The following is a 17292-nucleotide window of genomic DNA, read 5'->3' as shown; positions in this document are numbered from 1 at the left end:
CTATACATTACAGATTTAACATAGATCGTTCTAGAATACTATGGCTGCATCCCAAACAGCATCTTATGCCTTATATCAAATCACCCTATTCCCTACATAGTGCACTGATTCTGAGCAGAGACCTACTAGACCTACTAGAATAGGGTTCTATAGGGCTCTGATCTAAAGTAGTGCACTATATAGGGAATAGGGCTCTGGTCTAAAGTAGTGCACTATATAGGGAATAGAGTTCTATAGGGCTCTGGTCCAAAGTAGTGCACTATATAGGGAATAGGGCTCTGGTCTAAAGTAGTGCACTATATAGGGATTAGGGCTCTGGTCTAAAGTAGTGCACTATATAGGGAATAGGGTTCTATAGGGCTCTGGTCTAAAGTAGTGCACTATATAGGGAATAGGGTTCCATAGGGCTCTGGTCTAAAGTAGTGCACTATATAGGGATTAGGGAGACCCATAGGGTCCTGGTCTAAAGTAGTGCACTATGTGGGGATTAGGGTGCCATTTGTGAATCCCCTATGTGTCTGTATAGATAGAACTGTGTGTAGTTAGTTTGTTGTCTGTATAGATAGAACTGTGTGTAGTTAGTTTGTTGTCTGTATAGATAGAACTGTGTGTAGTTAGTTTGTTGTCTGTATAGATAGAACTGTGTGTAGTTAGTTTGTTGTCTGTATAGATAGAACTGAGTGTAGTTAGTTGTTGTCTGTATAGATAGAACTGAGTGTAGTTAGTTTGTTGTCTGTATAGATAGAACTGTGTGTAGTTAGTTTGTTGTCTGTATAGATAGAACTGTGTGTAGTTAGTTTGTTGTCTGTATAGATAGAACTGTGTGTAGTTAGTTTGTTGTCTGTATAGATAGAACTGTGTGTAGTTAGTTTGTTGTCTGTATAGATAGAACTGTGTGTAGTTAGTTTGTTGTCTGTATAGATAGAACTGAGTGCAGTTAGTTTGTTGTCTGTATAGATAGAACTGAGTGTAGTTAGTTTGTTGTCTGTATAGATAGAACTGTGTGTAGTTAGTTTGTTGTCTGTATAGATAGAACTGTGTGTAGTTAGTTTGTTGTCTGTATAGATAGAACTGAGTGCAGTTAGTTTGTTGTCTGTATAGATAGAACTGAGTGTAGTTAGTTTGTTGTCTGTATAGATAGAACTGAGTGCAGTTAGTTTGTTGTCTGTAGCTGCACAGAAGCGGACGGTAGAAGGTCTATTTAATGTGTTTCTAGGGGATTATTTAAGGGGTCAGACCCCCCTTCTCAAGGATGTGCACCAGCTGAAGACACATCTTCCAGGATCTCTCCCTCTGTCCCCCTCTCTCTCCTCTCTGACCCCCTATCTCTTTCTTGCTCCACCCCCCCTCTCTCTCTCTCTCTCTCTCTCCCCCCCTCTTTCTCTCCTCTCTCTCTCGCTCTCTCTCTCTCTCTCTCTCTCTCTCCCCCTCTTTCTCTCCTCTCTCTCTCTCTCTCTCTCTCTCTCTCTCTCTCTCTCCCCCTCTTTCTCTCCTCTCTCTCTCTCTCTCTCTCCCCCTCTTTCTCTCCTCTCTCTCTCTCTCTCTCTCTCTCTCTCTCTCTCCCCCTCTTTCTCTCCTCTCTCTCTCTCTCTCTCTCTCTCTCTCTCTCTCTCTCCCCCCCTCTTTCTCTCCTCTCTCTCTCTCTCTCTCTCTCCCCCTCTTTCTCTCCTCTCTCTCTCTCTCTCTCTCCCCCTCTTTTCTCTCCTCTCTCTCTCTCTCTCTCTCTCTCTCTCTCTCTCCCCCTCTTTCTCTCCTCTCCCCCTCTTTCTCTCCTCTCTCTCTCTCTCTCTCTCCCCCTCTTTCTCTCCTCTCTCTCTCTCTCTCTCTCTCTCTCTCTCTCTCCCCCTCTTTCTCTCCTCTCTCTCTCTCTCTCTCTCTCTCTCTCTCTCTCTCTCCCCCTCTTTCTCTCCTCTCTCTCTCTCTCTCTCTCTCCCCCTCTTTCTCTCTCTCTCTCTCTCTCTCTCTCCCCCTCTTTCTCTCCTCTCTCTCTCTCTCTCACCCCTCTTCCTCTCCTTCTTTCTGTCTTTCTTCATCTCTCTCTCTCTGATTTCAAGGACTTTATTGTCATGGGAAACATATGTTAACGTTGCCAAAGCAAGTGAAATAGATAATAAACAAAAAATGAAATAATTAAAATAAAAAGTGAACAGTAAACATTACACTCAAGAGCCTTGGAGTCGTAGCTTCAACCCCGCAACACACACACTGATTACACACTCTATAGGGGTGTGTGTAATCTATAGGGGTGTGTGTGTAATCTATAGGGTGTGTGTAATCTATAGGGGTGTGTGTGTAATCTATAGGGGTGTGTGTAATCTATAGGGGTGTGTAATCTATAGGGGTGGGTGTGTAATCTATAGGGGTGTGTGTGTAATCTATAGGGGTGTGTGTGTAATCTATAGGGGTGTGTGTAATCTATAGGGGTGTGTGTAATCTATAGGGGTGTGTGTAATCTATAGGGGTGTGTGTGTAATCTATAGGGTGTGTGTAATCTATAGGGGTGTGTGTAATCTATAGGGGTGTGTGTAATCTATAGGTGTGTGTGTAATCTATAGGGGTGTGTGTGTAATCTATAGGGGTTTGTGTAATCTATAGGGGTGTGTGTGTAATCTATAGGGGTGTGTGTAATCTATAGGGGTGTGTGTGTAATCTATAGGGTGTGTGTGTAATCTATAGGGGTGTGTAATCTATAGGGGTGTGTGTGTAATCTATAGGGGTGTGTGTAATCTATAGGGGTGTGTGTGTAATCTATAGGGGTGTGTGTGTAATCTATAGGGGTGTGTGTGTAATCTATAGGGGTGTGTGTGTAATCTATAGGGGTGTGTGTAATCTATAGGGGTGTGTAATCTATAGGGGTGGGTGTGTAATCTATAGGGGTGTGTGTGTAATCTATAGGGGTGTGTGTGTAATCTATAGGGGTGTGTAATCTATAGGGGTGTGTAATCTATAGGGGTGTGTAATCTATAGGGGTGTGTAATCTATAGGGGTGTGTGTGTAATCTGTAGGCGTGTTTGTAATCTGTAGGCGTGTTTGTAATCTATAGGTGTGTGTGTGTAATCTATAGGTGTGTGTGTGTAATCTGTAGGTGTGTGTGTGTAATCTATAGGTGTGTGTGTGTAATCTATAGGTGTGTGTGTGTAATCTGTAGGTGTGTGTGTGTAATCTGTAGGTGTGTGTGTGTAATCTATAGGTGTGTGTGTGTAATCTATAGGCGTGTTTGTAATCTATAGGTGTGTGTGTGTAATCTATAGGCGTGTTTGTAATCTATAGGTGTGTGTGTGTAATCTACAGGTGTGTGTGTGTAATCTACAGGTGTGTGTTGTCACGTTCTGACCTTAGTTCCTTTGTTATGTCTTTATTTTAGTATGGTCAGGGCGTGAGTTGGGTGGGTTTGTTCCGTTTTCTATGTTGTGTTTGCGTTTGGCCTGGTATGGTTCTCAATCAGAGGCAGGTGTCGTTAGTTGTCTCTGATTGAGAATCTTTTCCCACCTGTGTTTCGTGGGTGTTTGTTTTCTGTTGTGTGTCTGCACCAGTGTGTGTGTGTGTGTAATCTATAGGTGTGTGTGTGTAATCTATAGGTGTGTGTGTGTAACCTATAGGTGTGTGTGTGTAATCTATAGTGTGTGTGTGTGTGTATGTGTGTGTGTGTGTAATCTATAGGTATGTGTGTAATCTATAGGTGTGTGTGTGTGTGTGTGTGTGTGTGTGTGTGTGTGTGTGTGTGTGTGTGTGTGTGTGTGTAATTTATAGGTTTGTGTGTAATCTATAGGTGTGTGTGTGTGTGTAATCTATAGTTGTCTGTGTGTGTGTGTGTAATCTATAGTTGTCTGTGTGTAATCTATAGGTGTGTGTGTGTAATCTATAGGTGTGTGTGTGTAACCTATAGGTGTGTGTGTGTAATCTATAGGTGTGTGTGTGTAATCTATAGGTGTGTGTGTGTAACCTATAGGTGTGTGTGTGTAATCTATAGTGTGTGTGTGTGTGTATGTGTGTGTGTGTGTAATCTATAGGTATGTGTGTAATCTATAGGTGTGTGTGTGTGTGTGTGTGTGTGTGTGTGTGTGTGTGTGTGTGTGTGTGTGTGTGTGTGTGTGTGTGTGTGTAATTTATAGGTTTGTGTGTAATCTATAGGTGTGTGTGTGTGTGTAATCTATAGTTGTCTGTGTGTGTGTGTGTAATCTATAGTTGTCTGTGTGTAATCTATAGGTGTGTGTGTGTAATCTATAGGTGTGTGTGTGTAATCTATTGGTGTATGTGTGTAATCTATAGGTGTGTGTGTAATCTATAGATGTGTGTTGTGTGTAATTTATAGTTTTGTGTTTCTTGTTTATGGCACAAATGGTTTTGCATGACTGTTAGCATAGCTAGCTAGTTAACTAACTTGACAAGAGATGCGAAAAGGCTAGTCTGGACCCAATTCAGGTTAATAGTTTATTTTTATTTTTATGTAAGCCAGGATGGGATCAGCCAGCTGCGGCTTCCCGCATGCGCGATTCATTTGCAGTCTGGACGTGGAGGGGTGAACATCTCCTGCTCTGACTGCAGCTGGGAGGGACTGCTGCGCGAGGACTGGGCCGCCTGTGAGTGCTTTGGGATGGGGGTGGGGCCCTTTCACTTCAGTCTCCAAAAGTCTCCAATAACACCAGAAAAAGTCGCTAGATTTGTCGCTAATCGCTTCTTTGAAAATGTGTTGCTAGTGGGGTCTGAATACTCGCTAAATATAGCAACAAAGTCGCTAAGTTGGCAACACTGTTCCTGCTGTCATCGGATACTTCTTTTGCATATTGCTACTAAATCCCCTGCTCTCCCTTTGCTCCTGTGAGCCCTGGTAGCTCGCCGTGATCCTATAGTGGTTAGTAGTCTGCGTTGTGGCCGCAGCAACCCCGGTTCGAATCCGGGTCACGGCATTGCCATACACAATGTCACGGCATATGGGTCGTTTTGAATGAATAGAGTAGCTAATGATATTTCAGAAATGATTGTAAATGTCACATCTTGGCAAGCAGCACACACTAACATCAAAATCATCCCAAAACAGTTTATAGACCTCAGCTGTAGAATGTGATCTAAGTCTACAACAAATCAAATCACATGTTATTGGTCACATACACATGGTTAGCAGATGTTAATGCGAGTGTAGCGAAATGCTTGTGCTTCTAGTTCCGACAATGCAGTAATAACGAGCAAGTAATCTAGCTAACAATTCCAAAACTACTGTCTTATACACAGTGTAAGGGGATAAAGAATATGTACATAAGGATATATGAATGAGTGATGGTACAGAGCAGCATAGGCAAGATACAGTAGATGATATCGAGTGCAGTATATACATATGAGATGAGTATGTAAACATGTGACAAATCAGTGTGGTACAATACATGCACCTCAGCTGTACATGACCTGAGTCAGTTTGGTGAGCAGTGACCAGCTACAGCAAAACACCCTCTGTTGTCTCGTGTGTTGTGTTGGAGTAGCATGGCAAATGGCGACCCATAGTGAGATGGTGTGTTGTGTTGATCATGGAGCATGGTTAGTGGAGACCCCCGGTAAGATGGTGTGTTGGTGTAACCAGTGTGATATGGCTAGCTAGTTAGCGGGGTGTGCGCTAATAGCGTTTCAAATAGCGTTTCAATCGGTGACGTCCCTCGCTCTGAGACTTGCAGTAGTTGTTTCCTTTGCTTTACAAGAGGCGCGGCTTTTGTGGAGCGACAGGTAACGATGCTTTGTGGGAGGCAGTTGTTGATGTGTGCAGAGGGTCCCTGGTTCGAGCCCAGGTAGGGGCGAGGAGAGGGAAAGAAGCTATACTGTGACATTGACAAGGAGAGTGGAGATTCGAAGTAGCTAAACAAGCAGCAATGTAATATTTATTTAAACAATGCCATCTACAACCAGTTAAAACGACCAGGAAGACCAAGACATCGTAGTAAGGTAATATAACTATTAGTATTAGAAAATCCATGTTTCTTGTTTATGGCACAAATCAAATCAAATCCAGAATTTGAGAATTTTGCAAATTTAGGGTTAAAAATAAAAACAGAAATACCTTATTTACATGAGCTCCACCTGTGGTAAATTCAATTGATTGGACATGATCTGGAAAGGCTCACACCTGTCTATATAAAGGCACACACCTGTCTATATAAAGGCACACACCTGTCTATATAAAGGCTCACACCTGTCTATATAAAGGTCCCACACCTGTCTATATAAAGGCACACACCTGTCTATATAAAGGCACACACCTGTCTATATAAAGGCACACACCTGTCTATATAAAGGCACACACCTGTCTATATAAAGGCACACACCTGTCTATATAAAGGTCCCACACCTGTCTACATAAAGGCTCACACCTGTCTATATAAAGGCTCACACCTGTCTATATAAAGGCACACACCTGTCTATATAAAGGCACACACCTGTCTATATAAAGGCTCACACCTGTCTATATAAAGGCACACACCTGTCTATATAAAGGCACACACCTGTCTATATAAAGGCACACACCTGTCTATATAAAGGTCCCACACCTGTCTATATAAAGGCACACACCTGTCTATATAAAGGCACACACCTGTCTATATAAAGGCACACACCTGTCTATATAAAGGCACACACCTGTCTATATAAGGTCCCACACCTGTCTATATAAAGGCTCACACCTGTCTATATAAAGGCTCACACCTGTCTATATAAAGGCACACACCTGTCTATATAAAGGCACACACCTGTCTATATAAAGGCTCACACCTGTCTATATAAAGGCTCACACCTGTCTATATAAAGGCTCACACCTGTCTATATAAAGGCTCACACCTGTCTATATAAAGGCTCACACCTGTCTATATAAAGGCTCACACCTGTCTATATAAAGGCACACACCTGTCTATATAAAGGCACACACCTGTCTATATAAAGGCTCACACCTGTCTATATAAAGGCACACACCTGTCTATATAAAGGCACACACCTGTCTATATAAAGGCACACACCTGTCTATATAAAGGCTCACACCTGTCTATATAAAGGCACACACCTGTCTATATAAAGGCACACACCTGTCTATATAAAGGCACACACCTGTCTATATAAAGGCTCACACCTGTCTATATAAAGGCACACACCTGTCTATATAAAGGCTCACACCTGTCTATATAAAGGCTCACACCTGTCTATATAAAGGCACACACCTGTCTATATAAAGGCACACACCTGTCTATATAAAGGTCACACAGCTGACAGTGGATGTCAGAGCAAAAACCAAGCCATGAGGTCGAAGGAATTGTCCGTAGAGCTCCGAGACAGGATTGTGTTGAGACACAGATCTGGGGAAGGGTACGAAAACATTTATGCAGCATTGAAGGTATTTATGCTGCAGTAGTTTATGTGTCGGGGGGCTAGGGTCAGTTTGTTATATCTGGAGTACTTCTCCTGTCCTATTCGGTGTCCTGTGTGAATCTAAGTATGCTCTCTCTAATACTCTCTCTTTCTCTCTTTCTCTCTCTCGGAGGACCTGAGCCCTAGGACCATGCCTCAGGACTACCTGACATGATGACTCCTTGCTGTCCCCAGTCCACCTGGCCGTGCTGCTGCTCCAGTTTCAAATGTTCTGCCTGTGATTATTATTATTGGACCATGCTGGTCATTTATGAACATTTGAACATCTTGGCCATGTTCTGTTATAATCTCCACCCGGCACAGCCAGAAGAGGACTGGCCACCCCACATAGACTGGTTCCTCTCTAGGTTTCTTCCTAGGTTTTGGCCTTTCTAGGGAGTTTTTCCTAGCCACCGTGCTTCTACACCTGCATTGCTTGCTGTTTGGGGTTTTAGGCTGGGTTTCTGTACAGCACTTTGAGATATCAACTGATGTACGAAGGGCTATATAAATAAATTTGATTTTGATTTGAAGGTCCCCATGAACACAGTGGCCTCCATCATTCTTAAATGGAAGATGTTTGGAACCGCCAAGACTATTCCTAGATCTGTCCGCCCGGCCAAACTGAGCAATCGGTGGAGAAGGGCCTTGGTCAGGGAGGTGACCAAGAACCCGATGGTCACTCTGACAGCACTCCATCTCTGCAGCACTCCACCAATCAGGCCTTTATGGTAGAGTGGCCAGACGGAAGCCACTCCTCAGTAAAAGGCACATGACAGCCCGCTTGGAGTATGCCAAAAGGCATCTAGAGGACTCGAAGACCATGAGAAACAAGATTCTCTGGTGTGATGAAACCAAGATTGAACTCTTCGGCCTGAATGCCAAGTGTCACGTCTGGAGGAAACCTGGCACCATCCCTACGGTGAAGCATGGTGGTGGCAGCATCATGCTGTGGGGATGTTTTCCAGCGACAGGGAATGGGAGACTAGTCAGGATCGAGGGAAAGATGAACGGAGCAAAGTACAGAGAGATCCTTGATGAAAACCTGCTCCTCAGACTGGGGTGAAGGTTCACCTTCCAACAGGACAATGACCCTAAGCACACAGCCAAGACAACGCAGGAGTGGCTTTGGGACAAGTCTCTGAATGTCCTTGAGTGGCCCAGCCAGAACCCAGACTTGAACCCGACAGGTGTGCCAAGCTTGTGGCGTCATACCCAAGAAGACTGTAGGTTGTAATCGCTGCCGAAGGTGCTTCAACAAAGTACTGAGTAAAAGGTCTGAAAACTTATGTAAAAATAATTTATTTTTTATTTTTTATAAACTAGTAAAATTGTCTAACAGTTTTTGCTTCGTCATTATGGGATATAGTGTGTAGATTGATGAGGGGGAAAAACGATTTCATCCATTTTAGAATAAGGCTGTAACGTAACCAAATGTAGAAAGGTCAAGGGGTCTGAATACTTTCCGAATGCCCTGTAGGTGTGTGAAGGGTGTGGACAGTATTGGAATATTTGGGTATAGCAGGAGGTATAGTGACCAGTGCAGGGGTTTTGGTTGCAGGGCATTCCGGTCTCTGCCTGCGTCTCAATTGGCACTCTATTCACTATGGGCCCTGGTCTAAAGTAGTGCACTATATAGGGAATAGGGTTCTATAGGGCTCTGGTCTATAGTAGTGCACTATGAGAGAGTGACAGGGAGAGAGAGAGTGACAGGGAGAGAGAGTGACAGAGAGAGGGAGAGTGACAGGGAGAGAGAGTGACAGAGATAGGGAGAGCGAGAGAGAGTGACAGGGAGAGAGAGTGACAGAGAGAGACACATATTTCCCTCAGATTACACAGATCCACAAAGAATTAGAAAACAAACCCTATTCTGATAAACTCTCATATCTACTGGGTGAAATACCACAGTGTTCCATCACAGCAGCAAGATGTGTGACCTGTTGCCACAAGAAAGGTGAAACCATTGAATTACAAACACCATCGTAAATACAACCCATATTTATGTTTATTTCTTTTCCCTTTTGTATTTCGCTTTAACTATTTGCACATCGTTACAACACTATATATAGACATAATATGACATTTGAAATGTGTCTATTCCTTTGGAACTTCTGTGAGTGTAATGTTTACTGTTAATTTTTATTGTTTATTTCACTTTTGTTTATTATCTACTTCACTTGCTATGGCAATGTTAACATATGTTTCCCATGCCAATAAAGCACCTTGAATTGAATTTTGATTGAGAGCAAGAGAAAGAGAGAGAGAGACAGTGACAGCGAGAGAGAGAGAGAGAGTGAGAGAGTGTCAGAGAGAGAGTGACAGAGAGAGAGTGTCAGAGAGAGAGTCAGAGAGAGAGAGTGTCAGAGAGAGAGAGTGACAGAGAGAGAGTGTCAGAGAGAGAGAGAGAGTCAGAGAGAGAGAGTGTCAGAGAGAGAGTGTCAGAGAGAGAGTATCAGAGAGAGAGTGTCAGAGAGAGAGAGAGAGTATCAGAGAGAGAGTGTCAGAGAGAGAGAGAGAGAGTGAGTGTCAGAGAGAGAGTGTCAGAGAGAGAGAGAGTATCAGAGAGAGAGAGTATCAGAGAGAGAGAGTGTCAGAGAGAGAGAGTGAGTGTCAGAGAGAGTGTCAGAGAGAGAAAGAGAGAGAGAGAGTGTCAGAGAGAGAAAGAGAGAGAGAGTGACAGAGAGAGAGAGAGTCAGAGAGAGAAAGAGAGAGAGAGAGTGTCAGAGTGCTCAGCATCCTGTCAGAGGAGGACCAGGGCTGCATCTCAATAGTCTGAAGCAGCTTCATCTCCTCATCTCCTTTCCTCATCTCCTCTTTTCATCTCCTCTCTTCTCCTCTAATTTCTCTCCTTTATGAACCAGATGAAACCATACATTTGCAAGCATCCTGTAAAATATATTGTTTTCAGCACGTTGATTCTGAGTCAGGAGGATTCAGTGCAGATGAAGGAGAGGAGACGAGGGGAGGAAGTCACTTTACACTGTTGAGAGACAGCCCAGCTGTTTGTGGTCTGTGACTCAATTCCTGTCAGAGAGACACTGAAGAAGAGAAAAAAGACTTTCTTGTCTTCACGTGTGACGGACCTGGTTCTGCCTCAACCCTTCAGATGCAGACGGAACTATTGATAAATCAACAATATGGCATCGATCTTCATTCCACTTTATATCCTGGGTGAGTTTATCAGTTGTTTATGGTTCAACAGCACCTTTCTCTCTCTATTATCACTCTCTCTCTCTCTGTTATCTCTCTCTCTCTGTTATCTCTCTCTCTCTCTGTTATCTCTCTCTCTCTCTGTTATCACTCTCACTCTCTGTTATCTCTCTCTCTCTGTTATCACTCTCCTTCCATACCCTTCAGTTGATGTTGCCTAATACGCCATATATACAAAAGTATGTGGACACCCCTTCAAATTAGTGGATTCGGCTATTTTAGCCTCACCCGTTGCTGACAGGTGTATAAAATTGAGCACACAGCCATGCAATCTCCATAGACAAACATTGGCAGTAGAATGAGCCTTACTGAAGAGCTCAGTGACTTTCAACGTGGCACCGTCATAGGATACCACCTTTCCAACAAGTCAGTTTGTCAGATGTCTGCTCTGCTAGAGCTGCCCCCGGACAACTGTAAGTTGCTCAGCCATGAAGTGGTAGGCCACACAAGCTCACAGAACGGGTCTGCTGAGGGCTGAAGCGCGTAAGGTGGTAAAAATCGTCTGTCCTCAGTTGCAACACTACCGAGTTCCAAACTGACTCTGGAAGCAACGTCAGCACAAGAACTGTTCGTCGGGAGCTTCATGAAATGGGTTTTCCGTGGCCGAGCCTAAGACACAAGCCGAGGATCACCGTGCCCAATGCCAAGCGTTGGCTGGAGTGGTGTGAAGCTTGCCGCCATTGGACTCAGGAGGAGTGGAAACGCTTCACCATCTGGCCTACAGATGAATCTTGGTTTGGCGGATGCCAGGAGAACCTGCCTGCCCGAATGCATAGTGCCAACTGTAAAGTTTGGTGGAGGAGGACTAATGGTCTGTGGCTGTTTTTCATGGTTCAGGCCCCTTAGTTCCAGTGATGGGAAATCTTAACACTACAGCATACAATGGCATTCAAGACGATTCTGTGCTTTCAACTTTGTGGCAACAGTTTGGGGAAGGCCCTTTCCTGTTTCAGCATGACAATGCCCCCGTGCACAAAGTGAGGAATATACAGAAATGGTTTGTCGAGATCGGTGTGGAAGAACTTGACTGGCCTGCACAGAGCCCTGACCTCAACCCCAGCGAACATCTTTGGGATGAATTGGAACATTGGAACACGAGCCAGGCCTAATCGCCCAACATCAGTTTCCGACCTCACTAATGCTCTTGTGGCTGAATGGAGCAAGTCCCCACAGCAATGTTCCAACATCTAGTGGAAAGCCTTCCCAGAAGAGTGGAGGCTGTTATAGCAGCAATGTTCCAACATGTAGTGGAAAGCCTTCCCAGAAGACTGGAGGCTGTTATAGCAGCAATGTTCCAACATCTAGTGGAAAGCCTTCCCAGAAGAGTGGAGGCTGTTATAGCAGCAAAGAGGGGACCAACTCCATATTAATGCCCATGATTTTGGAATGAGATGATTCGACGAGCAGGTGTCCACATACTTTTGTAACTAATAGATGAACACACACACACAAGACTTTTGATCATGTCGTGTGTGTGTTTAGTCGGTATTTGTGAGAATGAATGTTTTCCTCTCTTCTAGGTGTGGTTCTGATCCTCCACATAGTCAAAGCAGACGAGATTGTTAAAACAGGGCCCAACAAGGTTGACCCCATCCCCGCTACCACCCTTACTACCACCCTTACTATCATCCCCGCTACCACCCTTACTATCATCCCCACTACCACCCTTACTACCACCCTTACTACCACTCCTGCTCATACCCCCTCAGCCAATCAGAACAGTCCTACAGTTACTACCCTGGTCCAGCCAGACAACCGTGACGCTAACCTTACCAACAACATCACCGTCGGTAGAGATGGCAACCAATCCCAAGACCAGAACGAAGATGGGGATATTGGAACCTTGTTGGACGACGTGACAACGTTTGCCATGGAAACGATGTCGTCGGAGGCGACCACCAGCCAATCTGAGGAATTTGAGGATGACAAGTATACCACGACATCATCACCGGGTAACGTAATGGACAATGTGTGTGTGTGTGTGAGTGTGTGTGTGTGTGTGTGTGTGTGTGTGTGTGTGTGTGTGTGTGTGTGTGTGTGTGTGTGTGTGTGTGTGTGTGTGTGTGTGTGTGTGTGTGTGTGTGTGTGTGTGTGTGTGTGTGTGTGTGTGTGTGTGTGTGTGTGTGTGTGTGTGTGTGTGAGTGTCGGTGTGTCTATGTGTGAGTGTGTGTGTGTTGGTGTGTCTGTGTGTGTGTGTGTGTGTGTTTGTGTGTCTGTGTGTGTGTGTGTATGTTTGTGTGTGTGTGTGTGTTTGTGTGTGTGTGTGTCGTGTGTGTGTGTGTGTGTGTGTGTGTGTGTGTGTGTGTGTGTGTGTGTGTGTGTGCCCGCGTGCGTGAGGTAGGGCCGAGAGTCCTGTAGCTAGCTAGCTGCATGTCAGTCTTCCTGTGCATGTAACCACAGCCGTCACGCCTGAGCTCACACACTGAGCTAGCTAGCTCCCATCTGCCACAGGAAAGACAGACCACTAGGCCGTTAGACCTGTTTTCTAAACTTGGGTCCCATTTTGAAAAATAACAAAATTCAATTATCAATCTACACGCAATAGCCAATAATTACAAAGCAAAAACAGTTTTTGACTTTTTGCTAATTTATTTAAAAAAAATGTAAACTTACATAGTGTGAATACTTTCTGAATATATATATATGTATATATACATACACACACACATACAGTGGGGCAAAAAAGTATTTAGTCAGCCACCAATTGTGCAAGTTCTCCCACTTAAAAATATGAGAGAGGCCTATAATTTTCATCATTTTCATGCAATCTGAGGCTGGTAACTGTAATGAACTTATCCTCTGCAGCAGAGGTAACTCTGGGTCTTCCTTTCCTGTGGCGGTCCTCATGAGAGACAGTTAACTCTAATGAACTTATCCTCTGCAGCAGAGGTAACTCTGGAGTCTTCCATTCCTGTGGCGGTCCTCTTGAGAGCCAGTTTCATCACAGCGCTTGATGGTTTTTACGACAGCTCTTGAAGAAACTTTCAAAGTTCTTGAAATGTTCCGTATTGACTGACCTTCATGTCTTAAAGTAATGATGGACTGTCGTTTGTATTTGCTTATTTGAGCTGTTCTTGCCATAATATGGACTTGGTCTTTTACCAAATAGGGCTATCTTCTGCATACCACCCCTACCTTGTCACAACACAACTGATTGGCTCAAACGCATTAAGAAGGAAAGAAATTCCACAAATTAACTTTTAACAAGGCACACCTGTTAATTGAAATGCATTCCAGGTGACTACCTAATGAAGCTGGTTGAGAGAATACCAAGAGTGTGCAAAGCTGTCATCATGCAAAGGGTGGCTATTTTGAAGAATTTTTTGGTTACTACATGATTCCACATGTGTTATTTCATAGTGTTGATGTCTACAATGTAGAAAATAGTAAAAATAAAGAAAAACTCCTGGAGTAGGAGTGTCCAAACTTCTGACTGGTACTGTAAATGTTTATACATTTTTACGCTTATTTGAAATTGGAATGAACTGCAACACTATTTACACTCCCTCTCTCCCTCCCTCCCTCTCTCCCTCCCTCCCCCTCCCTCTCTCTCTCTCTCCCCTCTCTCCCTCCTTCCTTCCCTCTTTCCCTCTTTCCCTCTTTCCCTCTTTCCCTCTTTCCCTCCCTCCCTCCCTCCCTCCCTCCCTCCCTCCCTCCCTCCCTCCCTCCCTCCCTCCCTCCCTCCCTCCCTCCCTCCCTCCCTCCCTCCCTCTCTTCCTCCTTCCTTCCTTCCCTCTCCCCCTCCCCCTCTCTACCCCCTCCCTCCCTCCCTCCCTCCCTCCCTCCCTCCCTCCCTCCCTCCCTCCCTCCCTCCCTCCCTCCCTCCCTTCCTTCCCTCCCCCTCCCTCCCTCCCTCCCTCCCTCCCTCCCTCCCTCCCTCCCTCCCTCCCTTCCTCCTTCCTTCCTTCCCTCTCCCCCTCCCCTCTCTACCCCCTCCCTCCTTCCTTCCTTCCTTCCTTCCTTCCTTCCTTCCTTCCTTCCTTCCCTCCCTCCCTCCCTCCCTCCCTCCTTCCCTCTCCCCCTCCCCCTCTCTACTCCCTCCCTCCCTCCCTACCCCCTCTCTCCCCCTCCCCCTCTCTACCCCCTCCCTCCTTCCTTCCTTCCTTCCTTCCTTCCTTCCTTCCTTCCTTCCTTCCTTCCTTCCTTCCTTCCTTCCCTCCCTCCCTCCCTCCCTCCCTCCCTCCCCCTCCCCCTCTCTACTCCCTCCCTCCCTCCCTCCCTCTTCCTCCTTCCTTCCTTCCCTCTCCCCCTCCCCCTCTCTACTCCCTCCCTCCCTCCCTTCCTTCCCTCCCCCTCCCTCCCTCCCTCCCTCCCTCCCTCCCTCCCTCCCTCCCTCCCTCCCTCCCTCCCTCCCCCCCCTCCCCCTCTCTACCCCCTCCCTCCCTCCCTACCCCCCTCTCTCTCCCTCCCTCCCTCCCTCCCTCCCTCCCTCCCTCCCTCCCTCCCTCCCTCCCTCCCTCCCTCCCTCCCTCCCTCCCTCCCTCCCTCCCTCCCTCCCTCCCTCCCTCCCCCTCCCCCTCCCCCTCTCTACTCCCTCCCTCCCTCCCTTCCTTCCCTCCCCCTCCCTCCCTCCCTCCCTCCCTCCCTCCCTCCCTCCCTCCCTCCCTCCCTCCCTCCCTCCCTCCCTCCCTCCCTCCCTCCCTCCCTCCCTCCCTCCCCCCTCCCCCTCTCTACCCCCTCCCTCCCTCCCTACCCCCCCTCTCTCCCTCCCTCCCTCCCTCCCTCCCTCCCTCCCTCCCTCCCTCCCTCCCTCCCTCCCTCCCTCCCTCCCTCCCTCCCTCCCTCCCTCCCTCCCTCCTTCCCTCTCCCCTCCCCCTCTCTACCCCCTCCCTCCCCTCCCTACCCCCTCTCTCTCCCTCCCTCCCTCCCTCCCTCCCTCCCTCCCTCCCTCCCTCCCTCCCTCCCTCCCTCCCTCCCTCCCTCCCTCCTTCCCTCTCCCCCTCCCCTCTCTACTCCCTCCCTCCCTCCCTCCCTCCCTCCCTCCCTCCCTCCCTCCCTCCCTTCCTTCCCTCTCCCCCTCCCCCTCTCTACCCCCTCCCTCCCTCCCTTCCTTCCCTCTCCCCTCCCCCTCTCTACCCCCTCCCTCCCTCCCTACCCCCTCTCTCTCCCTCCCTCCCTCCCTACCTCCCTCCCTCCCTCCTTCCCTCTCCCCCTCCCCCTCTCTACTCCCTCCCTCCCTCCCCCTCCCTCCCTTCCTTCCCTCTCCCCCTCCCCTCTCTACCCCCTCCCTCCCTCCCTTCCTTCCCTCTCCCCTCCCCCTCTCTACCCCCTCCCTCCCTCCCTCCCTACCCCCTCTCTACTCCCTCCCTCCCTCCCTCCCTCCCTCCCTCCCTTCCTTCCCTCTCCCCCTCCCCCTCTCTACCCCCTCCCTCCCTCCCTTCCTTCCCTCTCCCCTCCCCCCTCTCTACCCCCTCCCTCCCTCCCTCCCTACCCCCTCTCTCTCCCTCCCCCTCTCTCTCTCCTGTAGGCTATGTAATCCTGATTCTCATATTGTTAGTCATTGTGTGTCTGGTGGTGGTTCTCTATATCCTGAGGAAGAAGTCAAGGGTGAGGCATTTAACAACAAGTACTTGTGATCTTGTTACTATACTGCTAGAATGTATGTCTAGGAAAATCATGGTCAGAAAACCCTATTAAACTATTGTGTTATTTGTTTATATTTCTCCAACAGAAGTATTCGTTTGACCTGCACCTTGCGGGATACGACCACGACACCCCACTCACCTGCATGGAACAAGCCGGAACCTTCGAACCCAATGGTAACCATGGTGACTTACCTGTCTGTCTATTTTTGAATTTGATGATGGCTCTGCTGTTAGTGTGTGGTGATGATGGCTCTGCTGTTAGTGTGTGGTGATGATGGCTCTGCTGTTAGTGTGTGGTGATGATGGCTCTGCTGTTAGTGTGTGGTGATGATGGCTCTGCTGTTAGTGTGTGGTGATGATGGCTCTGCTGTTAGTGTGTGGTGATGATGGCTCTGCTGTTAGTGTGTGGTGATGATGGCTCTGCTATTAGTGTGTGGTGATGATGGCTCTGCTGTTAGTGTGTGGTGATGATGGCTCTGCTGTTAGTGTGTGGTGATGATGGCTCTGCTGTTAGTGTGTGGTGATGATGGCTCTGCTATTAGTGTGTGGTGATGATGGCTCTGCTGTTAGTGTGTGGTGATGATGGCTCTGCTATTAGTGTGTGGTGATGATGGCTCTGCTGTTAGTGTGTGGTGATGATGGCTCTGCTGTTAGTGTGTGGTGATGATGGCTCTGCTGTTAGTGTGTGGTGATGATGGCTCTGCTGTTAGTGTGTGGTGATGATGGCTCTGCTGTTAGTGTGTGGTGATGATGGCTCTGCTGTTAGTGTGTGGTGATGATGGCTCTGCTATTAGTGTGTGGTGATGATGGCTCTGCTATTAGTGTGTGGTGATGATGGCTCTGCTGTTAGTGTGTGGTGATGATGGCTCTGCTGTTAGTGTGTGGTGATGATGGCTCTGCTGTTAGTGTGTGGTGATGATGGCTCTGCTGTTAGTGTGTGGTGATGATGGCTCTGCTGTTAGTGTGTGGTGATGATGGCTCTGCTGTTAGTGTGTGGTGATGATGGCTCTGCTATTAGTGTGTGGTGATGATGGCTCTGCTGTTAGTGTGTGGTGATGATGGCTCTGCTGTTAGTGTGTGGTGATGATGGCTCTGCTATTAGTGTGTGGTGATGATGGCT

At 47.0% G+C, this 17292-nt stretch overlaps 1 protein-coding gene and 1 non-coding gene across 2 annotated transcripts in view; both read left to right on the top strand.

Moving 5' to 3' along the window:
* The first annotated feature begins 4835 nt into the window (after nucleotides 1–4835).
* Nucleotides 4836–4907, top strand: trnah-gug. Its single transcript has one exon. It is a non-coding gene; the product is annotated as a tRNA-His (tRNA).
* A 5504-nt stretch (nucleotides 4908–10411) lies between these two features.
* LOC121843708 overlaps nucleotides 10412–17292 on the top strand; it is an 8923-nt gene continuing 2042 nt past the window's right edge. Inside the window, exons 1-4 of the mRNA XM_042313489.1 lie at nucleotides 10412–10548; nucleotides 12108–12539; nucleotides 16055–16134; nucleotides 16259–16346. Coding sequence (XP_042169423.1) covers nucleotides 10515–10548; nucleotides 12108–12539; nucleotides 16055–16134; nucleotides 16259–16346 — 634 coding nt within the window. The 5' untranslated portion in view covers nucleotides 10412–10514. The remainder of the gene's footprint in view (nucleotides 10549–12107; nucleotides 12540–16054; nucleotides 16135–16258; nucleotides 16347–17292) is intronic.

The sequence above is a fragment of the Oncorhynchus tshawytscha genome, unplaced genomic scaffold (genome assembly GCF_018296145.1).
Source record: "Oncorhynchus tshawytscha isolate Ot180627B unplaced genomic scaffold, Otsh_v2.0 Un_contig_1772_pilon_pilon, whole genome shotgun sequence".
Lineage (NCBI taxonomy): Eukaryota > Metazoa > Chordata > Actinopteri > Salmoniformes > Salmonidae > Oncorhynchus > Oncorhynchus tshawytscha.
This window is presented reverse-complemented; position numbering and strand designations above follow the sequence as displayed.